This window comes from Athene noctua, chromosome 1 (assembly GCF_965140245.1).
Source record: "Athene noctua chromosome 1, bAthNoc1.hap1.1, whole genome shotgun sequence".
NCBI classification, from domain to species: Eukaryota; Metazoa; Chordata; class Aves; order Strigiformes; family Strigidae; genus Athene; species Athene noctua.
The window spans coordinates 23,688,509-23,716,394 of record NC_134037.1 but is presented as its reverse complement, the minus strand read 5'-3'; the positions used below and the strand labels follow the sequence as shown (position 1 = coordinate 23,716,394).

Sequence of the window (27,886 nt, the reverse complement as noted above, 5' to 3'; positions counted from 1 at the left end):
GCGGCGGGGCCGGGGCCGCTAGCAGGCCGGCGGGCGAGGCGAGGCGAGGCGAGGCGGTTGCGGGGGGCGGGCTGGCTCCCGGCGCTGCCAGGCAGCGCTCCTCCCTCCCGCCCCGGGAGCCCCCGGCGGGGTGACAGCCCCGCCGAGTGGAGCCCTGCCCAGCCCGGCCCACCCGCCCCGGTCGGGGCTGCGGAGGCAGCTCCTGCTCCCGCCTCGGCCCTCTCGCTGCCGGGACGAAGAGAGGCGGGAGCCGCCACCCCCGCGCCCGCCATGTGGAAGCTCAACAAGAGCAGCAAAGTTCTGCTGGACGACTCGCCCGAGGAGGAGGAGACACGTCCCCGCGGCCCGCCGCCGGCCGCCGCCTGCGCCGCCGCCGCCTTCGCGGCCCCCCAGGTAGGAGCGCGGAGCCCGGCGGCGGGCGGCGGCGGGGGAGCCCCGCGGGGCCCGGGGAGGGGTCGTGAGGCTCGGCCCCGCGCCCTGCTCCCGCTCCCCTCCTCTCCGGCGGCATGAGTAATCACTTTTCTCGCCCCTGGCTGTGCCAGCAGGCTGGCCGCGGTCGGAGAAGGGGGGGTGTTTGCGCGGGGCGTGCAGCTGTCACCCGATTTTTCGGGGTGCTGGCTGGTCTGTCCTCCCCCGTTTTCTTCCAGCAGCCGGCCTCCGGCGCTGTCCTTCATTCCAGTGGCTTCGTACCGCAGGGTACTTTCTCTCCCAGCCCTGAGCAGGGGCACTGCAACCCATCCGCTAAGCACAGTAAACCGTGATTTGTAAGAACGTAATCTTCATTTGCAGATGTGCGCGTTTGTGTAGAGCACTGACGTTTCGGCAGGACTGCTTTTTCTAGAGTTTCAGTAAGGGTAGTCGGCTGTTATTAAATAGCCACAATCTTACTTGAAAGCTTTTATTATTAAATGATGAGTTAAGTTCCAGCAGTGACCTCAAAGTACTGATCGCCTAACAAATGCCACCTGAAGGGAAGGTATCAGTTGAGCATCAGGCAAAACAACTAAAAGAATGTTTGTTGACTTGCTTTCAAAAAATTGATAACAATTAGGCATCGATCCAGTTCAGAAGCCTGTTACGCTGGCTGATACAGCTTTGTTACTGAACAGATCTTCTGTGACCACAGAATATCTTTAGATGTTGTATGAGACGTTTCAGGAGACCTGCATGTTTAAAGCAAGCAGTTGCCCAGGGCTGCAGACAGGTGAGGTTTGTATTTGAAAGAAAGTACAAAAACCCACCCAACTTCCTGCCCAATGGCTGTCTAGCCTACGTTGCTGGAAGAGCTAGACTGTATCTCGATAATCTACCTTCTGCTGGAGTTTCTGGTTGATAACCGCTGTAGCTTGTCAACATGCATGGCTACTGCTGAAGAAAGTAGTAACAGTACTCTCAACTGCAGCAGTAATTTCCTCCCATCGTCCAGCAGCCAAAATCACTCGTCTGCTCCCCAGTTCAGCCTTGCCTTGTCCTTTCCCCTGCACAGTGAAGAGAAGAGCCTTAGCTCTTGCTACTTGTTTGACAGCAGCTGTGAAGATTAATATGGATGAATAGGATCTTATGTGGGAGAGGAAGAACAGATACTCATTTTGGAGACACTCTACAGGGGATGAAGGGGGACTGTGGTGTTGAAGGTGACCTGAAAGATCTCCCGCAAACTCTCATACAACATCTAACCTCTCCCTCCTACAGTTCCTATCCTCAGGTGCTTGGAAACTTGCACTGTTTTCACTAAGCTGCTGGCTTGTTCTATCCATAGCCCTTCTAGACTTGCTTACCTTCAGAAACCTTCCTTGAACAATCAAAGGTCACTGAAAGCTGCTTCCAGTAATGCCACTGACTGTTCACTGCTTTTCTTCTCTGCCACAGACGCTTCAAACCCCCTCTGAGGCTCCTGACCTTAGCCTCCTAGTCAAAAGATGATTATTTAGACTTCTGTCCTGACAGTTCTCCCAATCCTCTACCAACAGAGGTTGGCGGGGTTTTTTTCATTTGTTTATTTGGTGTTTTTTTTGTCCTGTCCAATTGTCTTCACTATCCTGAGCTTCTCTTCCATTAGTGGTGGTCTCAAGTTATAAATAATAGTGATGACAGTGATTTCTGGTGCAAATGGTTTACCACTTTCATCAATTTTAAGAAAATTCCTTTCCAACTCCCACAATGCTTATTACCAGTGGCACTGGAATAAAAGATGCTTTTTTGGTGTTGGAGGTGGCAGAGGAAAAATAAATGATTCTAAGGCACTAAATGGAATATTGAAGATAAAGGATTCAGAAAAGCTAGCAAGGCAGTAGTGTAGCTTGGCACAGAAATTGAATTGAAGACCACAAGGTTTTGCCTCTTAAAATCAGGATGATTTGGCAACTGGAGGAAAAAACCCCAACCCCCAAAAAAACATTTAAATGTAGGTTTTTTAGAGTTCATGTACAATTTAAGGAAGGACAGGCTATGGAAAACTATGACCACCAGATTAACATTGTAATTTTCATGATCTATCAAAAGCAGCTTCTACATCAGCCATAGGTACAGTACGTCTAGAACATGGCTTAGAGAGGTGTCAAGGAGAAAGCGTGAGGTAACCGAACACGTTTGTTCAGGTTGTTATAGCTGATATGGTTTGAGGGCCTTGCTTTTAGTTTTTGTCATTTTCTGATGTTTTGTCAGAACTTGGTTTTGTTCCCAATATGATTGCAAGGGAGTGAAATCCAGTAATGTGTAGGGGTTTGGTAATGACCTGCACTTTGCTACTGCTGTATCATGACCTGCATCACCCAAACACCTGACTTTTGAGGACAGTAGCACCACCAGAGCCTGGAGGAGTTACGAGGGCAGTCCTTTTGGTACCTTAACTGTGCATGAGAAAGTCTCAGTCTTCCTCAGCCTCTGCTCTCTTTAAGTTGTCACGGTACAGCCTGCTTAAACTGTGAATCAAGGATTACCTCATCAAGAAGAGGAGAATCCAGGATGTCCCTGATTTGTCTTGGGGGCCAAAATCCAGATAATTTGTTGGAGTGCTTTTTAGTAAATTAAAAAAGCCCAGCATTAGATTTAATTTCCTCAAGGTTCTTTTCGATATGTCATTTGGTGAAAGAGAAGATGAACCCTCATCATCACATTTTGACTTTGATTTATGATATTTTCCCCAACTATCTTTTGTCTTTATTTTCATTTTTAATGGGCAAGCGGAAGAAAAATCCTTAAGCTTCTACCATTTGTGCTATAAATAATGCTGAAACTTTACTTCAAAGAAAAGAAATTGCTAGTCACATCTGTGTCATTAAAACAGACCAGGTTGAAAGCGTTCCAGTGTAATGAAATGTTGGTGCTATATGTTGTTTCTTCAAAGCTGAGAAAGGCTGCACAGTGAGAACTCCTTCACTCTAATAATTAGGACATTGCAATAGCAGACAGCAACAAATTAGGCTACTATAAGTTTAAAAGAAAACCCAAAAAACATTTGTTACTCTACGGAAATTTTAATCATCCTAGTTAGATACGTAAGCCTGAGCTGGGCTTAAACAAGCAGACATTTGAATTGGTAGAAGTTTGTAGTTTTTAAATAGAAAAACACACTGATCTAAAAAGAGACCTTTTGACAGTTCTGGTTTTGTGGAATACAGAATGGTTTCATTTTCTTCCAGGGGAGAACAAAAACAAATTTTAGAACATGAAAATTTCAATGGGAGGGAATTGTCAGCCTCTGGCTACTTTTTAGCAGAAGTTTCTGCATACGTTCAAGTACTTTGAATTGTTAACACTTACTTAAAATAGTAAGCTGTTTCCTGAGATAAGAAAGACAAGTAAATTTTGAAACAGCTCTCATGTAAATAATTGTCTGGATTACTGTATATGTTTTTAAACCAGACAGTTTTAGACTGAATCTTAGAAGTTAATTTTAATTTATGCTTTGAAGCGTAATTTTTTTAAATTTATGCAATGAAGGTGTTTTATTGGCTGAAGTTACAATTAATACATGAAGGCAACAACAAATGTAGATAGTGCGTACACGTGTATAAAATGAAATTAACGTGCTCTTTGTGTGTCTCTCAAAATATGCTAGAAATGTACAGTGATGCATGCCAAACTTGCATTCAGTTTGTAATGTAGTCATTATGTGTCCAACTGCAGTGACATTTTTGGAAAGGGAAAAATGCTGGGTTTTGACTTCTGGAAGGCAGTGTTTTGGCAGTCGTGCTAAGTTCTCCCTGATTCAATCCCACTACCATCTAATCAGGCCTCAGAGATGTCAATTCTATGTCGATATCGCATATAACTGACATAAAATGGCGCTTGACTTTAAAATACATCTGTATGTTAGGGTACTGGATGGGTGTCAGGCTGACCTGTATTATCTTCTGAAACTTTATCTTTCATGTAAAAATGTTTCAGATCCGCAGCCTTGATCTGTTCTCTCCAGTGGTATTTTTCTGTTATGTTCAAAGAGAATATGTGCAAAAACACGTTTTATGCTGAATTTTGTTTAGACTTGCTCACTGGATGTTTTAAAGTTGGCTATACAGAATTTTAGTTATCTTTTTTAATGAAGATGTTTAAGTTTCTTGTACAGTTTTAATACTGGCTTTCATCTTGGAATGAGTTGAACTCAGGCAGGCCCTGCAGGAATGGGTGGGAGCTGAGCAGCATTTCTTATGTTTTACTAATAAGTTGAATAAGGGTATTTTTTAATTAAAAAATAAAGCAGTCAATGTTAATCCAGCTAATGCCTTGCCTTTGCTTTCTGACCATTTCAATGCGTCTCAGACTTTGCCTGCAGTACTCTTATAATTCCTTCATACCCTCTCTTCTCTGCTAGCCTGTTTTTTTCCTTTCATCAAAGTTCTTGTGACATTTCAGTGACATTTTTCTGGCTAAAATCCATCACCTGTATTCTGTCATCAATCCTGAACATTAGATTGTGGGACTGACAGCAAAGACTTTCCTGAGCCCTTCCTTGGCCTGCCTTTCTTGCTTTTCCTCCTTCTTGTCACATTCGTCTTTCAGCAGCTTCTTGAGTGGGTCCTGTTTCTTTCTCACGGTCTTCCTGGAGCTCTTCAGAGCTGATGGTACCTTTTGGGGCTTTAGGCTTTCTTTTTTTTCTTTAATCCCTTTCATTGCTGAGGTGCTTCATTTTCTGATTTATACTGTCGTCTTTACACAGTTGACCTGGATCAGATCCGCTTCTCACCTCTTCCCCCTCTCTGTTGGTCTTTTCTGACTGTTAGAAGTCCTACAAAGTACATACTGTCTGGTTGGTCTCCCGCTGTAGACAACATCAGTATCTATCTTTTACTTTCTGTCAAGCCTGTAAGCTGAAGGTTGTCAGTGGTTTTTATCTATTGTGCAAAAGAGAATTTGTGTCCAATACTTTACTGCTGTTTCCTCTATAAAGTCCAGGTCTGCTTTTTTAAAAAAATTATTATTATTTTTCTTTCTGTCTAGACGGCTGATATTCCTGTGCAGACCCTCACTTCCCACCCTGATGGTGATTACTTCCTCTGCAGCTTCTAATACCTACGCTGAGTTTCCCCATCCCCCAGTTCCTGCAAGTCCCATTGCTGATCTTAACATTGTTGCTTGTGGCATTAAATTTAAGTCCTCCTCATTCTGTTTCTTCAGCTGGCCTCCTTTGTTTCAGGCCATTTACATTCAGATCTCTCTCCTTGCTTTCAAGGCTTTTCTTAGTACATCCCCTTCCTCTCCCCTGGTTTGTAATTTTTATCACTTCTTGTACCTTTCCTCAAGCCAGTTCTGTGTTACCGGCCTCATTAGCCTCAGTTTGCCAGCAGCCTTGTCTGTCTTCCTCTGCTCCAGCCTAATACAGAATTACCCCCTTTCACTGATCCACAAACACTATCTTCTCCACCACATCACTGCTTGAGATCCACTTTCCCTAAGTTATTTGCTGTATCTTTATGGGGTTTTGTGAGGTTTCTGAAGCCATACTGTCCTAGTGGTGCTGACCTTGCTACCATTAATATACAAACTGAAATACATTGCTTTTTAAGAAAGAATTAATCATTTTAATCTATTTAATTTTTTTACTGGAAAAACAGGTTTATAATTTTTTTCCTCACTTTTATAGAAACTGTTTGCCAGATTGTGTGGGGACATCCATTACATAAGTGGAGTTGTTAGAAGTTACTGAACACTTTACCAGGTAGACCATCTTTTGAGTTCTGTTATCGTCAGAGATATATTTCCAACAAGTTTTGCCACTGTTTCTTTGTGAGCAGCTCCAGGACGGGTCTGTATGAACATCGCAAGTGCTGAAAAAAGCCATGTGTCAAAAGGAAGCAGTGCCTGTGCTGGTGAACACTATAACCAAAAATAATGTGTTCAACCTGTTTTGCAGAAACTATATTACAAAAATATTGCCACTACTCATGCAAGAGCTTTCTTAAAGATACGTAATTTAACTGCAAACACTACAACTGAATAGAAATTGTATGTCAGCTCCTATCTTTTGAATTAGCATCCATTGGTTTGTTTTCTGGATCAGAAAAAAGCAAGTATGAACTTCTAGTATGGGTAAGTTGTTAAAAATAATTTGACAGATTTTCAGTCAGTTTCATCAAAATTGAAAACTTCAGTGAAGTATTTGAATTGTTGAAGCAATTGAAGTAAAATAGATTATTTGTTTCAGCTTTGACACTGATGCTATTTTGATCTTAATACAGCTGTTTCCATTTCTTGAAGCATATTTGAGATATTATAAATTGGGCAAAACTAAATTCTTAATGAGCTGAGCTTTTTTAAATATTTTCAAGGTGTTGCATCTTTAATAACATTGTTCCAAAAATACTTCAGAGAAGCAAAGTCTGAATAAGATGTATTACAATGACTTACTACAGATGCACAATAATGTGAACAACTAATAGAATAACCTCATGTATTAATGTAAAAACAGAGAGCATATGAATCTGGTGTTCTGACCTTTCTCTTTGTAATGCCAAGAAAATGCAGGACTACAAAAACATTCTTATGTAAATACTTACATTCTGAAATTAATGTTTTCCAGTTCATTTGGCCATTTATATCAATTGACAGTAAAAATATGGAAATAATTTAGATACTCTGTTTTAAAATGGAATGGAATGTGAAGCAGTAACTGAAGTGGTTGAATGAAAGAGAGTTTGTGAAAATGCTTAACAAGTTCTTGAGAGCTGTGGATGCTGAAGGAAGGAGCATCATCTTAATTTTAATTTATTCAGTATTAATAATTTGAAAGGTGAGAGCATAGGAAAACCATTTTTCATCTTTCGATTGGTCTGGTGAATAATAGGTAGTTATGAAAGACTGGGGCCTAGAAGGTAGAAGCATTTTTAAATACATTGGGTGGGTTGTCTTCTGTATCTGAAATAGTCATCTGGACTTTTTAATAGTCAGTGGAGTGAAATAAGTTCCTCTAGAAATGGTTTGATAAATTGTATTTTAGGAGAATGTTTCAACATCAGTGTTGTCTATTAAATATATCCCAAGATGAAAGTGCATATCTTTAACATACTTCAATTTTACATTTTCCTTTTCTTTATGGACAAAGTATTTTCAGTTTTGCCAAACAAAGACTTGCAGAGGAAACTTGCAGGATAGGAGTCACTGTCACTATTTAGATGCAGTGGCATTTAAAATAGTGTATTGTGATAATACAGATGTTTTTTGAAGTGTTGTGAGCATTCTGGAGTGGAAAAGTATTTTTTTATAGAAGAGAAAAATGGGTTTAAAATACTGAATTACTCTTGAGCATGAACAGACTTCAGGAATGCCTAGGTTAATATTTTTTGTTGGTGATATTAATAGGAAATTTTCAACTTGCACCATCTGCCCAGGTGGCTAGTTTGGTTCGCTCACTTGTTTTAGGGACATACAAATGGAAGACTGAGATTTCACAGTAGATGAAATATGGACAAGACTAATGAAATTATCTTAATCTCAATCTAGGCTACCTCTGCCAGAAAGGAACAGAGACAATTCACGGTTCGGCATGGGAGTTATGTCTGCTGAACGCATAGCCATGTGTCCCAGAAGAAAGCTATGTATGACTGAGTAATGCATCCTTTAATTGTTAAAATTGCAAACCTTGTTTCTCCTTAAAGGGCATGTTCAGTTTTGTATGACTGTTCAGGTACAGTTCAGCTTTATTTTTCAGTCGTGTTAAAAGAATATGTTGAAAATAGTGTAGTCGTTTCAGTGCCTGTTTACATTTGTTCACTTATCTCAGTTTCCTGACTCAGAAAGCATATATCCACACACTGAATTTTTCTGGTGTATGTTATAGGTGCAACAAAGAAAACAGGGCCCAACACTACTGATCTTCTGCCAATAACTTTCTTCTTACCTATGTTGAGTGCATTTTGCATTGTTTTTGATCCAGTTCTAAAATTAGATGAGCACAGTGACTTTTGCATTAATAATCTGCTTTATTAGTCTTGTTTCATTTGATGTTGTAGCAAGATCCTACTCAAGCCGAAGGAAACGGTTTGTTTTGTTAGCTGTATTTTAAGATGGGGAACTGTCAGTGTGATCTCCTCTTCCAAATCTCTCCTGTTTCTGGTCAGGCTGTGTATATACAGTTGTTCAACTGTTTGGTTTGTAATCACTGTTTTGGGAATCTTTCCAACTTCAGAGGTTGATTTCCGTAGTGATTTTTTTAAATTTATTTTTTTTTTTAACTTTACCCTATCCCATCACTAAATTATTTAGTGGGGTTTGTGGAATACTGGGAATTGTGTTAAATTCTACCCTGGAGTGTATCTATTGAGGTGGTGTTTGTTTTGGTTTTTTTCCACTTAGATGATACATTTGTGGTTCACAGTCTAATTTGCATTTACAGGCGTGATAACCTAGACTTCAAATTATGCTCAGTCCCTGGTGAGATGTGATGATAGGCAGAGGGGAAGTAATAGGTCCGTAGAAGGGTGAGAATTTGCACCAAAAGGTCCTACTCTTTTAATAATAACTTGTTTACTCTTACATGTGCTCAGCTTTGACAGCTAGTGTGTGTACTATAGGAAGGTTCCACAACTGGTAGAGAAAATCGATAACACACCATTTTATGTACTAGAGCAAAAGAAGGGCATGCAGGGTCAGATGATGCTATTATTTGCCTTAACTCTTTGATGTCCAGCGTTATTCATCTTGGCCTGAACTATGAAAGTGAATGATCTAAAGAGACTAATTAATTACTTTACCACAAAGGAAGCTGAGGGAAGTAGATTACAATTTTGATCTCTGTACAAAAAGGTTTGTGTGCTAGTTGAATTAATCCCTTGAGTACCTTACGGTTTGCAGTATGTCCAACAAAAGGGCACTTGTTTCCTTATGAAAACACACTGTGCATACCAACCTTCCCCTGCCAGAACTGGAAGGCTATTCAAGTTGCTGATCAGCATTTCTCACTAGTGTTAGCATTCAGTCACCTATTAGTTACTAAATACTATAATATGATCTGCATTTGTCTTTTAAATTGAAGTAAAAAAATGAATTGTTGTGACTGTAAACTGCCCAGATTAAAATACACTGAAATAATTTGTAAGTGTTCAGTATCAGAATGTGATGGAGCTCATCTTTACTCTTTACATGTAGCTGTACAGTAGATCGTCCCCTAAAGAAAATTTGAAAAACCAAATTGTAGGCTTCCTCATCTCTGACCAGTAACAAAGGTAGAGTATAAATATCAGAAGAGGGTGTACTAGTGTGTATCACTAAAACCTGCAAATTATTCTGTGGGTGATAAGTGAAGATGGCTTGTAATACCACTTCTTGTCTTTTCTGCACAGCTCTTCCCAGTGGTGCCACTGATCCACTTCCACTCCCTTCCTCTCTTCTTTCCCTCTGCCTTTTTTTTTTTCTCAATACCCAACCCATCCCTGCTGCACAGTGCACAGGTCCCTCCCTGCAACGTGGACCATGGCTGGCACTGAACACCCACATGTGCTCCTTCAAACTCTCTTCCTGATGTGGGGCATTAGTCTGCTTCTCTCTGCTTTCCCTAGCTGGATAGGTCTTCCACCCCCAAAAATGTATTTTAGGTACTGAATTCTCACCAGTTGCTCTCTTGAGAGTTTCTTATCTTTTAATCTTTTTTGCATTTTGTATCTTTTAACTTTGTGTTGTCTTCCTACCATCAGCCTCCGTGGCGTGAGCACAGTTACTGCAAACTACTGTCTCATTCCTTTTGAGGTATTACCTTGTATGCCCGTGAGTAGTAGGACTGTATTAACACAGAAACAGAGGCCCAGTTGTCACACTTTTAAGGAAGCAAATAAATACCCCTTTTTGTCTACTGTTTATTGTGAATAACGTCTTTTATCAACAATGGTATTCACATTTTGTTATGCTGACTCCCTAGCCACATGAGGTGCTCACTGCATCTCGGTTTTCCCCTAAAAGCTTGAACTGTGAAAGTTGTTCGTGTCTTGCTTCCTTGTGCTCTGGCTTGCTAGACTCTCTATGCCTTCACATTTCCATCCTCTGTAGTAGAGCATGAAGCCTCTTTATGCACTTTCACATTTTTATTATGTTTCTTAAGATATTTGGAGAGTTGGAAGAATTAAAATGATAAAATGTGTTATTTCTGTGGAAGGTACTAACAGTGTCTTGTTTGTTCTGGAGACAGTATAGTTGGTTGTTGAAACTGGTAGTTCTGCCAGCTCTGGATGTCTGAGATAATTTCTCCTCTTACCATATTTCCCCTTGAGGCTTTTCTAGTTCTTAAGGTTTTTTTTTCCTTTTTGGTAAAATTTGGATAAATCAGATGAAGTATTCTCTAGCTCTTACCCAGTGTCCAAGCATAGATGCCATCAAGTCTAAGGCTTTGAAACCTCATCCAAAAGTTTGATAGTTAAGAGTATTGAGGAAAAACAAGGAAACTTCTGAAATGGTATGTGTGTGGCATTTCCATTTAAAACCTTGCCAGTGATTCTATTAAAAGGGAAGAAAGGAAAACAAAAGGAATTTAATTTTAGAGTACTACACAAATCTTAACCTTGTCATTTTTGATACACCATCTAGAATAATACCTTCCTGTGTTAAAGATGGCTAACTGAAATCCAGAAGCTAAATCACTTTTTAAGATCCACAGGAAATAGTATTCTCATTTGGGATGATTAATAGGAGTTTCTGACTTTATGTTCTGCTCCAACAAGTAAAGCTATCTATCTACAAATCACTGTACTTCCACGTACAGTTACCATTGAACTGTGGTGTGATGGTCTTCATACTGGTTCTAGAAATGCTCTGAACTCCATCCTTGTTCCTTGTATAATATAAAGTATTGCCTATAAAGTAAATGGAAGCATTAGTATGCAAATAAATAAATATAAATATATTAAAAATATTTATAGAAACAACTATAACAAATAAAAGATGTATGGGATTTGAAGCTTGTCTCTCAAAATAAAGGTGATGCATCTGGGCCCCCACATGACTAGAAATACCTAACATCGCATGCCAGCTTTCTCACCTCTCTCTGATGCTGTTAGCAAAGTGAAAGAGGTCTTTGGTAATGTGTAGGAGCTGGGATACTGTGTGTTTTGTGTCTTTTGGGATACGTGCACATGGAGTTACCCTAAAACAAAAATAAAACTTATGGAGCAAAGAGCATCTCAACTTCCTAGCATTTAATTCAGTTCAAAAGGAAGTTGATAAATTTGATTTTTTTGAACAGCAAGCTGCTAACATAAGCAAAAAATGGACCAAAATGAATACAGGGGATTATATGAAACTGCCACTTCAGAGACACTTTCCATAAAACATTCTGTTGTAATTTTGTTTTTTCTTGGATTTGGAGTTAAATAATTTCAGTTACAGGTAGCTGTTCTTGTTTTGTACTTGAGGACTGTTTGTATTTGGAGTTATAGGTAGAGAAAAAAAACCACTTTTTTTTTTTTTTTTTCATTGAAACGCAGACTGAAGAAAGTTAAAACTACAGAATTCCTGTACACTAGGCCCCACTTTCTATATCTATCTTTGGCCTCTAAGGTACTCCCAACACTGATCTTGTCCTGTCTTGAAGAGAATGTTGATAGCAACAGGATGGCCTGAGCATACTAAGATACCAGTTTACTTCAGAACATGGACAGAAGTGCTACCCTACTGAATTACCTTCACTAGCATTTTCAGTACTCTTGTTTTAATTCAGAACTCGTTATAAATGGAGGGAAAAGGAATATGGGCAAAAGAAATGTAACGCTTTTTAATGTGAAGAAGGAAATCTTGGGACATTCCTCTCCCCCCAGCCTACAGACACTGCATAGACCACTTCTAGTATGGTATTCAGAAAACCAAGGTAGACCCCAAAAATACAGATACAATTATTAAGATTCAAGTAAAATTTAAATTTTAATTGTACTAAAATTGTTATGATGCAAGGATTTTCTTGATCTCTCTTTGGGGTTTTTTTGTTTTGTAAGAGTTTGATTTATTATTTTTCTTTACATCTGGTGCAGCATTCTTCATTCTAAGTGCAGGTTTGTTCACATTCCTTATTTTAGTGGCATTCACTTAGTTTTGCATTGTGATTGCATTTTGTCAATTTTCTTTTATGATGGGCTGAATAGAATAAAAGCATTTATGAATACACTAAAATGTGTCACTGCTAATTGTCAAACGAAAACTGACTATGGGCCTCTTTTATTTTTATCCTTTTTTTGAGAATAAAGACCAGTTTCTTCATGATGAAGTTTCATCTTCAGTGTCACAACTTGCAACAAAGGTAAATGCCTGTTCTTTGGAAGTGTAACATTTTATATCATATATGTTTCAATCAATATATGTTAGGAAGTTACCTGTTTTTCATGTACAGACTGATTAAGGAGGATATTTATGTACTTCATTGATGATTTTATAATTACTTATGATCCTTGGTCATGGGGTTCTCACTGATTTAATACCAGAAGTACGGTATTAGGAAGATGCCTTATTTCCTTTCATTAATGGGGAGGGGAAGGTATCTTTTTTTTTCTTCCACATGATAGATATTAAAAATAAGAAGCCACAGGAATAACTGAAGTGAACTCTAAGGAAGCCCTAAATTCTAGCTGTAAATGTCAATGAAAACATGAAAAATAGAAGGGATTTGGGTTATTTATTCCATTATATGTAGCTCAACCAGCTCTCTGACCACAAGAGGTTAAGGACGTTATCTCATATCTTTCAGAAAAGAAAAGTAGGCATACAAGTTAAATTTTTTTACCTTGATATGTGTCCAGGAATCTTTTTTAATGTTCTTAAAATACATTAGTAGAAGATGAAAGAGCTGGAAGTTGTTATGATATGCTAGAGCTTGTTTTGAAATTCCATAGGTATAGAGGAAAGCATTTAAAAATAGGTTCATTAGTGCAATAGGATACTTTACATTAATATGTATAAACTGAACATCTGTCTCTTTTATTCTTTTTGTTCTACTTCAGATACAGCATGATTTTTACTGAAAATAGGAGTCACATTGTACTATACTTTTTTCCTACTTTTTAGAAGAAATTTTTCTTTTTTATGAAAACGTAAATTTCTGTTTATTTTATGCTAGATGATGAATGTTTAGAAAAAGAATCTTAAAAATTAATCTATTTTATATTGAAACTTTTTTGCCCCTTAGTGGTTCAGGAAGACTTGCTAAGTGTGTGTTTTGACTTAAAAAAAAAAGGTCACCAGGCAAACCACTGAGCTGCAGTATTTTTGTGTTTTAAAGTAAAACCCTCTTGTCTTAAAAATGTATTCACAAAAAAGCACCTTATCCTTCTCATCTTCTCTTTCTTTATTGTTGTTTCTGAAAGCACTTCTGTATTTTTAGACTGTGCACTTTAGACTGTGCTTTTGCCAAGAAAGGTTGAACCAGATGATCCTTGAGGTCCCTTGCAACCTGGTATTCTATGATTCTGTGATTTTATTTGGTTGTCCTGTTGTCTGAGAAGCTGTCAGTACAGTGATGTTCCAGAAGATCCAAAATCTTTAATATGCTAATAAAAGGCTGATGAACTACACGTGTGGCCTTTTTATCATGAATAAAACAGCTTTCATGTTGAAGCCGTATGGTGAAGAACAATGAAGTTCTTGAAGAAAAGGGCAGTGGATGAAGGGCATGTCTGCCCTTTAGGGAGACAGCCTTCATTCTCTTTTAAAGCCTGAGTTTTAAGACAGTCCTGATGCCCATTTGCGGAGGAAGGCTTTTGACCTACATTTGGAGGTGCAAAAGTGGAAGCTAGTTCTAATGGTTGGAGATGGCGGTTGGAAAATGGTGTTAGGTTTTGCTCATGCAGGAAGCTGCCCACTTAACCAGTGAGGACAGGCTAACTGCAGTGCTGAATTTTTCTAGTTCCCTCTTCACAGTGTTCCTGAAGGGCAGGTGTAGCTGGTTAAAAAGCCTGGTGATATCTCAAAGTGGGGAACTGTGAACCCTCTAGCGGGGCTCTGCAAAATGCCGAAATCTGGGATCTGTTCTTGCTGTACCTGGCCCTTTGGCTTCTGCAGAGCAGGTCTTGGGGGTCTCATCTACATGATGAGCTTATGAGTTAGAAGTACAGTAGAGACTTCATCCACAGATGTAAATAGGCCAGCTTTTGAAAAGAGACAAAGTTCTGAGACACAAAATAATACACATGAATAATGAAATTAGAGATGATGGGACATTCTGGTAGGGCTGAATCCTGGCATTTTGGCTCACGTGCATCACAGAATAGAGTAACTGTTGGTCTGCACAACAGTTGAGAAATCCGTCCCAATGCCACTGGCTTGATATCTGGAAGACACATTTGGAGGGGGGTGTTTTTTTCACTTTCTGTTGAGTACTTACATGTTATGAACAGGTTTCCTATAGTGTGGGTTCAATGCTTTTTTAATTAAAGCTGATTAGCATTTTTTAAATTATGAAACACTTAGTTGTAACTTTACAGAACTGTAAGGTACTTATATGGAAAATTCCATCTCTAGCTTTTTATTTTAGGTTCATTTTTTGCAGGGGGAGGAGGGAGGGAAGCTGTAGAACAAACAAATGTTTCTTCCCAGTCAAGGTTGAGAGGAAAATGCATTCATTTTGTTTATGTTTATAAAAAGTTTCTGCAAGTGTTTTGTGGAGTGCATCTACTTTGTTGGAGAGTTTTGATTTAGCAGTAGTCAATCCTGTGTGAAAATACTTCTGAAGATCTGCTAAAACTTGGCCAAAATATAAATTTCTGGAAATCTCATTTCATACATGCTGAGCAGTGACTTTTTGGGGATTAGCTGCTTAAGTACACAGTGGCATTGAACATGCTGATTCTCATTGCAGGTATGCAGCAAGAATCCCCTGTAATTGCTCTTTTTGGTTGCTAAGACTCTTGTCATGTGGCTTCTTGTAGCCTGCAAAGAATGACTTCTATGCTCCAGAGTCCTGCTGGCCGGGCAGTTGGGAAGTAGAAAAGTCTGACCAGAATATATTGAAAGTACTGGTACCCACTTATAAAGCAGTACTATTTTAGAGTCAGAGTAACCTTGAATCTCTTGCTTTGAAATGTAAACTGTTTGTCTGGTACCTCTAACATGGTGTCCCAAATCCTTGCTGTTAAACTTTGACTTGATTGAATTCTGTGATTTTTTTTTTTTTTTTTTTTTCCTCTCCCATAATAAGTTGTTCATTTATGTTAACTACATCCATCTGATGGATGGATTTACCTGTTTTCAGGTAAATTTATACATAGTCTTCCTCTTTAGTATATGCTTATCTATAGCTATATACTTTTTTCCCTCCAATGTACTTTTTAAAATTTGCTTTTAGGACTGATCTACTTATTTAATTTATACCCAACTATCCCTTATTTGTTGCCTTTTAGTATTATTTTTCATGAACCTTCTTGCTCAGTAGACTCTTCAGTTGCTCACCCAGTATGGGAAGCTGAGAGTCATGTAAGTCATCAGAATTTGTTATTTTTGGTAACAATACCGTTAAATTTTGTAAGAGACTCCAATTTAAGAGGAGCTGTTCCTTTCTGGGACACTTTAGAAAGTTAACTGTCAGTAGACGGTTGTTCCCTGTTTTATCTAAAGAAAGAAACAAAAATTAGTCAACATACACAATTTGTGTACAGTTGATTCACTTAAATCGATGTAGGTAACAACGCAGAAAACTCTAAAGGTTGGGTTTACAGAGTGAAGCTTCGGGGGTGAGTTTGGGGAAGCCGTACTGTATGTACAAAGCTGTGTGTATGGAAGAAAGAGGACAGATGACTGCAACTTTCAGAGGGTGCTTGAGCTGACACAGTAGCTGCTGCTACAAAAAATGCTGTTGCCCCTAGCTTCTACATTCTTTGGTGACTGTCTGACATCTTTTAATGAGCTTATTCTTATCACTAACCCAAAAGAATGCAAAAAATGAATGAGTTACATTTCTGCTGGCTTAGTGAGTTGAATTGGTTTTCCACAGCATCACACAGGTACAAAACCATAGTGTAAGGCAGGCAGTGTTAATGTGAGCAGGCAATGGACTGGATTGACCCTTTTCAGCAGCAGTATCTGATAAACCAGATCTGCCATCTTGTGAGACTTCTCTCGGGGAACTTGTCTGACAGATGGGTGCTGATATTGAAGCATCAGCAAAGCAGAGGGGAAGGGAGTGAGGAGGAGAAACAGCAGACAGTTTGACTAGCAATACAGACTGCATCCTTTACATGATGTTCTAGAATTGACTACTAGTACTCCCAGTTTCAGAAAATATGCTAATTAAATGGCAGCTTTCTCATGGTGGAGAAAGAGTACTTCATAACCTGGATTTTCCTCTACCGAAGGGGAAGAATCTGTGCTCTGGGCTTGAGCTTTTGAGATGCCTCTTGGGGCAGACACTGATGTTGGCTTTTCAGTAGTCTGCCAGTTGATGAATGTATGTGTAATTTCACTTCTACTAATCCTTTTAGTTAATTGCACAGAGCATTGTGCTGCACAGATTTTTACAATCTGAAATGGAAGATACAGGAGAAACTTTATTAATGGCTGTTCTGATAGGCATACTCTGTGCTCTTATAGTCAAACTGGTATGAGACCAGTCTGTAGTGCTATGTCACAGAATGAAATGGCACCTAGAGAAGTTTCTGCTTTGTTTCTCATTGGAATTTTTGAAAAATAGTAAACTGCAACATCCAACCCGGTCCTCTAAAGGTTTTGACTTTCTAACATCTGATGTTACAATCAGAGTCCTTCTTTATAGCGCTTTCATTTCTTAGCAGTCCCTTACAGGCATTTCACTTGTTTGGTGGTGGTTTTTTTTTGTTTTTTTTTTTTTTTTTTTTTTTTTTGTTTTGTTTTGTTTTTTTAAATTTTATTTTTATTTTTAACCTGGAGTTTTGATAGTACGCCTGGCTCTGTTCTAGTGGTATCAGTCAGCTTTGATTTTTCAAAGATCACCTCCTCCAAGCTCAAGAATGGCTTGACCCATAAAGCAGAGAAAGAAACAGAGGTGGCAGACGGCCAGTCTGGGTGAACAAGATGTTCCTGAGAAACCTCAAACATAAAAAGGAAGCATACAGGAGGTGAAAGCAGGGTCAAGTGACCTGGGGGGAATATAGAGATGTTCTTTGAGCATGCAGGGACGAGGTTAGGAGAGGTGAAGGCAAATAGAGTTAAATCTGGTGAGGAAAATAAAGAGCAACAAGAAAGGTTTCTCCATGTATACCAGCAGCAGGGAGGGTGTAAAGAAGATGGGGTCTGACTCTTCTCAGTGGTGCTCAGTGAATGGGCAAGAGGCAATGGGTACAAATTGAAATAGAAGAAACAAAAGAAGAAATGTTTTCACCATAAGGGTGGTCAAGCCCTGGAACAGGTTTCCCAGAGAGGCTGTGGATTCTCCAGCTGTGGAGGTATTCAAAACCCAGCTGTACGTGATCCTTGTCAGTCTGCTCAAGCTGACCCTGCTTTGAGCAGTGTGATTGGACTGGGTGGTCTCCAAAGGTCCCTTCCAGCTGTAAAGGCTCTGTGATTCTGTGAACTTGGGATGCTGGATTATTTTTTTCCATTGGCACACAGATAAATATTTTAAAGGTTTGAGAATACAAACTAGTCAGTTATGTAGGTAAACTTTTTTTAAAATTTTAGGAGTTGTACTTTTGAGTTTTTGTGTAGACAGTTACATCATAAAAATGATTTACAGAACTTCTGTAACTGGACTGATGCTTTATGACCATGACAGTACTGTATTTTCATACTTTGCATAACTTCAATCTTTTTACATAAAATGACTCTGGTGTGGTGAGGAGTCAGCTTAAAGTGTCATCTCTTCTTATTGACTTTCCTGTGACATCCATTGCAAGGAAGAAACATTGTTCTGGGATCTGGTTCTTTCTCCACATGCTCTGTAAGAATGTACGAAACTCACAGCTGATTCAGACAAGCCCGTCTAGTCTGGCAGTCTGTCTTTGACTGCAACAACAGGAGATGCTGTTCAGGGGGAGCATAGCTTGGCCAGTGTCTAGACCTTCTTCCTCTAGCACCAAGAATCACTGGTTTGAGATACTAGAGGGTGTATCACTCTGTTTAGAGGGTATCCATTTATGGATTTGCTGTCTGAATTTGTCTAACTTTCTTGTGATGGTTCCCAGCATTTTTTGTCTTTGCAGCTGCTATATGTCAAACTGATGGTTTCAGAGACTGGTGACTTCAGGATCTCCTTCATGAGCTGTACCTGTTCCAGCTGCATTGGTGGTGGTGCTTGTCTGTAGGTTAAAAGTCTTTAAAGAACACTGGAAGGAAATAAAGGAACGTAGCAGGCTGTTTTGAGGGATTTTTTTTGTTAAAACGTGACAGTTACATGACAGCTGTAGTTGGAAAGAAAGATTGGTGTCTTAAACAGTTCAGTAGTTAGAAAAAAAGCTTCTGGAAGTGCGAAATAAGTATTTGACCTCCTCTTTTGCTAAGGTTTATATTCTTAAATATGGGACTACTGAGAAGACTGTCAAGAGTGAGCTGTTAACTCCTTTTCAGTTGAGTGAAAAGATGCTTCAGAAAATCAGTGCTGATGCAGAGAAGGTGTAGAAGAGGATGCTTAAGCATGGTAGGCAGAGATTCCGGTTTTACTCTCGCACTTACGGTGTTTCTTTCAGCCTAGTCCATTTAACAGCAGTAGGCTTTGTGCAGTGAGTTTTATCACATATTAGCAAAATACGGTCTGTTTGGACATTGGTGCTCTTATGTAGATTATCCTGGCAGTGTTTCCTTTGGAAATCACAATTAAGTGGTGGAAGTATGTCTTAAAGGTCTAGTGTACGTTTGCCCTAAGGACTAGTTGAGAGAAGAATAAATCGGAGTCTGCTACATGGTTATTACCCTTGTATGTACCTACCAAATGCCCTGTATCCATTGTGGGAGTACTTGTTTATGAAAATATTGAAGGAATGGCACAATGTGTACATAGGTACTGATTTACATACAGGTGGGAAGAGTGCAGAGTTTGTAAATTTTAATCTGGAGACTTGCACACGCTACTTGCTTGACATTGAATAGAACTTTTCTAATCATCATTCTCAAAGGTATCTGTAAATCAGAACTGGGCTTAACAAAATTAAATTTAAAAATACCTGAAGTTAAAAATATGCAAAACTTGTGGGTAGATATTAACAGGATTTTATTATGAAATGGGTTTGGGGTGGTGAGGTTTGTTGGGATTTTTTTGGCTAGAAGATTGCTTGGGGATCCAAAACAATGCAGCAAAGGTTGGAGTTGTATCAGTGAAATATGTGTGATGTTCTAGATCGAAAGAAGGTGTATGGGTAGGTATATCCTTTTTTACATTGAACGCGTGTGTATAAATGCTTATCTCGAAATAGTCTTTCATCAGTGCTGTTCTTTAAAGGCACATATAATTTAAGTTAAGCTAGTTCTCTGTGTTGCTATCTGAAAACCAGTAACAAGGTGGTTTTTTCCAATCTGCAGATTTATTATGTGTCTGTGGCTTAATGAAGCATCATTAGTAAAGAAAGGCAAGCATATATATATATATATATATATAAAAAATAGATCACAGAGGTATCTTTGGGTCTTTTTCCAGTTTAAAGGTGTATAGCATTAAGGTAGTAAGAGTTGTTATGTGTTGCTTTTAGTTATGCGTTTGGCTGTGGTAGCAAAGTTTCCTTCCCAAAAAGGCCTGAAATAGTAGAGTTTGAGTAAGATAACAAAAGATGAAGGATTTTTTTAAAAAAAGCTAAGTGCTTTCTAGAGTTTCTTCCCCCCCCTTTTTTTTTTCCTTTTTTCTTTCTTTAAACAAACTACTTCCTTCAGCAGCTAACTTCTTAGAGATTCTCCCTTGTGGATGAAGTACTTTGCAGTGAGAGGAAGCCAAACCAGAGTAACAAATGCTCATGTTAAGCTTGTTACAGAATTAAACTGAGCAACAGAAACGGTTAACAAGATTAGGCCTTTATAGACTAAAGTTGAGGGTTTAGACCATTATTTACACCACAGAAGCATTAAATATTAAGTACTTGCAGAGGCTGATAGTTTAAACACAAGGATTTTGTATAGCAAGGTATCTGTTTTAAGGTTTCATTTGCAGCTTGTTTGATTTGTTTTATGCTATTGATAGTAGCAGTCTTCTGAGATGGGTATAGTGAGTCTTTCACAGGGATAAAAAATGGAAGTTAGCTGTCTACATATTTTTAACAATTAAAAATAGAAAGCATATGTTTAAATTAAACATGAGAGTTTGCTTATTATAATCTATACTCACTTTATTCTCACAGTGGAAAAAATAAATATATAAAAGTCGTTGCTTTTCTTGTGAAGCCATGAGGAATGCTGTGGTTTATAGTAAGATTAGGCATAGGTTTAGGAAGAGGTGGGCAGAGCATTTGAGGAGACCTGGGTTGTGGTGAACTTGGCTCTCATGTACCCAGTGTGTCCATGGCCCATGAGTGAGATCTGGAAATAGCTCTGGGCTTGTTCAACCTTCCCTTTTCAGAGTTCTCCAGAACTTTGCCCAAAGCTGAATCCATGTTTGTATCTAACCAAAGTGAAAGTGAGTGTAGGTTAGACCTTCCTCCAAAAGTGGATCCTAAAATGGACCTCAGAGTAGCTGAGGTGGTTCCTATGTGAGTAGTGAAGGTGTAGGACGTAGTGAAGGTGTAGGACATAGTGAAATGGAAGAACAAAGGATGGAAATACTCTGTCACTAATGTGCAGTAATAAGGGTGCTGTTTTACTCCTGGAAATGGTAGAGGTTGTGGTTTCTGAAAGGTGAGGAGATGGCATTACCAGTATTTTCCCTATGTTGTGTTTGGGCTCAGTTTGTAGGTGATATGTTTTAAGGCCTACATGGACATAGCAATTATAAACTGTAATCAATTAAAATTTAGATGTCAAATTGATACTAGTTTGCAACTATGAGTTCTACAGAAAGGATGAAACATTATATGAGGTGATGAATTAGCCTTCATTTGTGTTGACAACTACAATTTGGGTTTGATTGTTTATTATATTTCATAATGTATCATTGTATTTTTTAATGTAATCGAGTAACACTGTTAGACTGTCACTCTGCCATTCGTGCTAGACCCTGGGAGGAAGAACAGCATTTTTGTTACTATGTGCTTGGCACATGTGTGCATTTCTGTTAGAGTCCCTAACCGTGCTATCAAAATAAAAACAACCAATACCTTTTTTTTTCCTTTGGGAGAGAAGAAATCAAACCTTTAATAATGTTGAAAAAAAATAATTTAAGCTACATGTTTAATGGTCGCAGTGAATTTAGAGAGCACGCTGTAGTGCCCAGTGCCATGTGTTACGTGTTACATACTCTTAGCCTTTTTGCGTGCAGGGCCAGAAGTAGGTTTTGATAAGTTTAAAATAGGAACAATAAGTGCAAAGCAGGTTAGATCTTAAGAGTTTCAGAATTCAACTGTCCATCCTGTCTGTTGTGGCCCCTTCTAGCAATGACCATTTAATTTCTGTCTACTGAAGCCCCTTCAACTGTTTCCTAAGCTGCCTGGACTCCCTTCTCTTTGTGATACACTAAAATGGAGCCAGCAGCTCCAGCCTGCAGAAGAGCATCCAGGAGCCCATCTGTACCCACTGACATCACTTGCCAGCCTCTGCAAACCGGCAAAGGTTTGTACTCTGCTCAGCAGGGAAGAGCTCTTGCTGCAGTAACCTAACCTGCTCTTTTTCAAAATGTGGCCATCCGCTGCAGACTGATGGAGCTGCTGCGCTCCCAGCTGCACAGCACACAAGAGGTAGGCCTTTTGTTGCCTGTCAGCCACCCAGAGTCAGCACTGGCAGTCATATTCTGTGCTTGTAAATCTGTAATTCACATTTATGAGGATATTTGCTTCTCTGCATAGGTTCAAGGTGCAAGTTTTCGGGGTTGGAAGGAAGTGACGTCTATGTTCAATAAAGATGATGAACAGCAATTGCTAGCAGGATGCAAGTCTCCGAAATCCAAAGGGTGAGTAAAACCAGTTGGTCTATCTGCTATTAAAGTACACAAACTAGAAATGGAAAATAGCGGTGCAAAGTAGTGATAGTAGACAGAGAAGCAGTAGTGTTCAATACCTGGAAGTTAAATCACAGATTTAACAGTCACATAAAAAAAGGTTTATGTTCATTTCAAAATTATGTATATGTTAAGCTTACAATGAATAAGGCATGATGTATTAGGAAAGGATGGATATTGTTGATAACCTTTTTAGGTCTGTCTGGAAGAAAAGGGACTGTAACTGCATAATGATTTTTTACTGTAGAAAAGGAGTAAAGTTTTCTCAGTAAAAGGGTCATTCCCACCCTCCCCCTTTCCTCTTAAGGGATAATTATGGTTCAGTTTACAAATTCCTTTTTTTACATGCTTTACTTTCTATTCTGATGTCTTGTCTACACCTAAAGAGGTTAAGTGGAGTACCTATACCAGGATCTGCAGATCTTCCCTGTCAGAGCCGAGGTGTTTACTCAGAATGGTTCTGCTGCCCAGACTGTTGGAGCTGTTTTCTCTGTCTCTTCTCAGGACAGACTATTTTGCTGTTACACATATATGTAGGCTTTACCTACATGTGCTACCCAGCTACCTTGGTTACAAACAGTACAAAATGTGCCACTTACAGTACGGGTGTTCCAGCCAAATATTAGCTTTGATAAGACTTACTGTAGTATGTTTTGTGTTCAGTTGTCTTTGAAATATATGTATTTCAGCATGCAAAAGTGTATGTGTGCAGGGTGAGTGCATGTGTGTGTATATATATATTTCAACAGCTTAGAATATAAATACATATATTTCCATTTCCATTTGATCCTGTTCAATAAAATTTCCCAGAAGTTGCCAGCAACTGTCCCTGTACAATGTTATGGGTGTTAAGATGCTAGGTTGCTTTAAGGATCCTTTGCAATTGATGCTGAATATAAGAGTCAGGTAACCCAGTGAAGAGTTCAGAAGTATGAAAATGGAGTTAGCACAACTTTGGAAAGCTATTTTAACATTACTGTGAAAACTGCCTGTATTTTAAGTTTGGGGGTATTTTCCTATAACTGTATACCACAATTTTGTACTTTACTTTTAAAGAAAAATGCAACTCACAAAATATGAGAAGAGTGTTCAGAGTCTGTGACTGGCTTTAGCAAGATGAAAATTCTGAATAATCATACATTCAACATTCAGTAAAGGAAAAGTAATTTTAAAGGTATTGGTTCAGTTGCTTCTATTTAAATATGATGGTGTCAAGCTTTCATTAATGGAAAAAAGCTCTTTTAATAGGAATACTTAAACTTCAATGGTGGCTTTGTTTGTGGCTAGGGAGTTTGTGTGCTACTAGGAGATAATGTTTTCAACTTGCTCCTTAGCTCAATAAACCCTGAAGCTTGTGTGTTTCACCACTGGTATTCAGCCTTTTCTGGTGGTTCATTATTTGATTACATACATAATGCTGTATATAAACTTATAAACATTTGACATCCTGTATTTTAAATACTCTGCACTGCAAATATGAAAAATATTGGTTGAAGGTTCTTAATGGGATAAGAAATATGAGTAGCCTTTCAAATGTCTCTTTGAGAGAGAAATTACAACAGAGGTTGTCTTGTCTTGGTTTTGCTAGGGGAATTTTGAGAGTTCTTACCAGAAATACAGAACAGCTGTTTTTCAGAATATTGTGAAGATCTTTATGAAAAAAAATTCTGGTATCTTTAAAGTCCTAGTACTGTGTACATCGTACATTTTTGGGTATAAGCTTTAACTGGAAAGGTGATAACAAGTATATGAAACTAGTGGAGTGAGTGATTGTTAAAGCTGTTGGTAGACAAAACATTTTCATATTTCTTCTACTGTCCTACCTCTGGGTTTTCTGTGATTTTTTTTTTTTTTTTTTGTTAAAGTCCTAAGTTGTTCTAAAATACTTCGTATATTTCCAAAGGCAGTTTATGTCATTCACTGGGGGTGGTGTGGGGTAGTGCGTTAAGTTCTTTAATAATAGGCAATGGCCATACATAGTCCACTTCTGATTTATCACAGCAGGATTCCACTGTGTTTAGGTTTACATGTGTACACGTGTGTTTTTCCTGAAGTTGGTAGTAATAGCTGTGCTGCTGTAGGGTGACGACTAATTAGCATTCCTTACTATAAACGTGATAAATTAATTGAATGTTTATTAGTAACTATTACATGCATTGTTAAATGAAGAAATTAATCACCTCATCGCTGTTATTTTCTAGAACAAACCTAAAGCTAAAGGAAGAGATGAAGTCTGAAAAGAAGCCAGGTTTTTGGGACAGTTTGGTGATAAAGCAGAATGTCCAGTCTAGGAAACCAGATGAGATTGAGGGATGGGAACCGCCGCAGATTACTGCTGCTGACTCTACCAGTGATGCAGCAGCTACTTTAAGTGACTATACAGCCTGGTCAGGCTGGGAAGATGAAACCAAAGGCTCCACAAAATATACAAACCTGGCCAGCTCAGGAAACAGTTCCAGGTGGAGTATCAAATCAGCTGGAAAGCTGGTTAGTATTAGACGTCAAAGCAAAGGTAACCTTACTGACAACTGGGAAGAACTAGAATGATATTGGTAAGGTGAAATACTTTATATATAAGAAGAGAAAGGTTCCATGATTTACTCGTATGTTTAAACCAAAATCAAATCTGCTCAATATTGCACCTTTATACAGTACTTTGTTTTATTCAGATTGTTACAAATTTTTGCTCACCTGATAGTAAATTTTCTTATTACATTGTTAAATAGCTATGTTTTCCACACTGAAAAAAAAGTAGAGAATCTATTTTGTGCCTATATTTCACATTCAGACTCTGCAGTGTGTTGGATTGTTGGTTTTACCAAAAAAATGTAATTCCTTAGTGAATGTATACACTGGTTGTAAATTTGACTGCCTTATGTAGGAACTTCCACTAGCTTGAGGTCCATTTGTTTTGTTGGGTTTTTTTTTCTGGTATTTGAGGGCGACTCAAAATTTTAGTTTTGATGCTGTCCCTTTTTAACTAAGAATACTGATCTGTTGCTTGCAGGGAGAGTGCTTATACTTAGACTGTTTTCCAAATCTTCAGCCTCAGCATATGCTTCAGCTTGTGCACCCAAGATGCTCACCTGTTACAATGTGCTATACTGTGTATGAAATGGGAAAATAATATTCTAATGTAATTCCTTCCATCACAGGATATTCACCAATAGTCAGGTCAAATGGGTCTTCCAGAGGTTTGGTTTGTTGGGTTTTTTTTTTATATTGTATGTTGTTTGACAAAACTAAACTGCTCAGTTTTTAAGATGCATGTTATGCCAAAAATAAAAATGATTGAAAATTTGGAAAGCAGCAGTGAGTAGAGTATAAGAACATCTTGATAATCAGTATCTGTAGTTCTGAATCTAGGGATAAGTTGCCTCTTATGAAAGTGTATATGTTCTCAATTTCACAGTAGCTGATCCTTATTCTACAAACAACTTTTTTTTTGTTTTGTACTGTGTTGTTCCTCCCCCCCCGCCCCATAAGTAGTGATTGAATTATACTCTGGCATTTGCAGGGTAACTGAGTAACTGAGCCATTGCAAGTATGTGCATGCACACAACTTCTGAAGCATTTTTGTTACAAAGCTCCGTCTTATTAGCTACTGATATTTTAATTTTTTTGTAAAAGAAGGTGAAGTGTTTAAACTTGAGATTTGAAATGTATATAAGAATACTAAAAGTGCCTCTTTCTAGCATATTTTCTCTCATTAGCAGTGTGGCTGATGTCAGATCCAAAGTTGGTTTCCTTGTTGTTTATATAAATACTACTTTAACCTTCGTGGAAAAAATCAAACCAAAAGTTTCATAAGAAATGAACAGTAGGCCTTTTCTCTCCTGATTGTTAAACTGGTACAGCAGAACTGAAAACTCGTTGACTGCCTAGCAATATGGCCAGTACAGTTGGAAGATCAAGTTAGCATTTCAGAGATAATCAGCATTTTTACAAGAATGCTTATACCTTTAGATAACGGATGTCTTGTAAACATACTTTTGCAAGAAGCTTATGCTGATGAAAAGGGATGCATGCAGTTTTCTTCTAAGCTTGTACTTTGTTTCTGTTAATGCCACATTACTGCTTTCTTAGCTCGCTCTTTCTCCTCTCTCTTCCAATTCATGTATAGTTTTCTGGCTTACAGTTCCTGCACAGCTATTTTTTTGAGATTCCTGTTGAGATGTGCCTGGAGGGAAACTGTAGCAAAATGGTGTTGGTTTGGGGTTTTTTTCTGGTTTTGTTAGGACGTTGAAAGACATTGTTCTCAAGTTTATATAAATGAACAGCAGTGTTTTGTGCTATAAAACAGGATCTTGTAACTTGGCAAATATATTTGTAAAATTGGCATTTTATATATAAAAAAATACCAACAGAGGAGAAAGGGTTAGCATTTGTATCACATCATTTAGTCTGTGAGTAAACTCTGTATTTGCCTTTGGCAAGTACGTGTGTTGAGGTTAATTATAGGAAAGAATTAGTGTTCTTGGGTAAAGTATGCTGCATTTTATAGTTTATGGAATACCCTCTAAGGCATGAGCTAGTATTTAGTTTGGTTGTTGGTGCTGACCTGGAAGAACGGGAAAAGATCTGCTAGCAGCCCTCAATATTTTGCTTTCAAAGATGGGCTGAGAACTTTTAATTTCTCTCCTGAAGAAACTATTTATACTGTGACCAGTAAAGGTTTTGCCTTGCACATTATACTGTCAAGTGCCTGTTTCTCACCTTGATGATGTGTTTGATGCACAGCTTAACCGCAACATTTTTCAATTTGTTTTTAAATGTATGATAAAGAATATGTTCATGAAGTTGAAGCCTATTACAAAACAAAATTGCATCCAAGTGGGAAATTGAGATATGTAAACTTACAGTTTAACTCTTAGTGATGAAAGTTTTGGTGTGTTTTTTAAGTGATATTTCCTCAGAAATAACCATTCTAAGGATGAACATTATTAAATTTAATATAATTTATTGTTATGCTTTAATAATGTATTTGTCTTTTGAGAACTCACTGGTGTGAGCTTTTCTCTTTTATGTTTATAAACTTGTCTGAATTTTCAGAATGGGGTCTTCTTTTCTTTTACATTCTTTAGATGCTTAACCACATTATACATTTATGGGCTTAAGCTATACACAGCTCCATATGTGGAATAAGTGTAGAATGTCCCTTAATATTTGTTTTGAAATTGCATTTCAATCTATGTGAAATGGTTTAGAAGAAGGTAGCATTAAGACTGTATGATAAGATTGCACAAAATAAAATATAGTTTATATTGCTTTCTCGTAGCCAATCTGCATGATTGTTGGCGTGGTTTTAACGGGAATTAAAAGCTTCATGTGGCTGTAACTAGTCACCTAACTCTAAGCAAAGTTCCTTCTGAGTATTTTTATTTATTAGCATAATTTGCAAAAAGAAAAGTAGTATTTTCCATATGAATAAAGATTTAGTTTGAA

At 38.3% G+C, this 27,886-nt stretch overlaps 1 protein-coding gene across 2 annotated transcripts; it reads left to right on the top strand.

Moving 5' to 3' along the window:
- Positions 1–27,886, top strand: TDRP (testis development related protein). 2 transcript variants are annotated; one of them, XM_074895717.1, is made up of 4 exons: positions 1–393; positions 12,653–12,712; positions 22,290–22,393; positions 24,643–27,886. In XM_074895717.1, the coding sequence occupies exons 1-4, from the start codon at positions 271–273 to the stop codon at positions 24,986–24,988; spliced, it is 633 nt and encodes a 210-aa protein (XP_074751818.1). In that variant the 5' UTR covers positions 1–270; the 3' UTR covers positions 24,989–27,886. The 2 variants fall into 2 exon arrangements, with proteins under 2 accessions (XP_074751818.1, XP_074751819.1); XM_074895718.1 differs by lacking the exon at positions 12,653–12,712.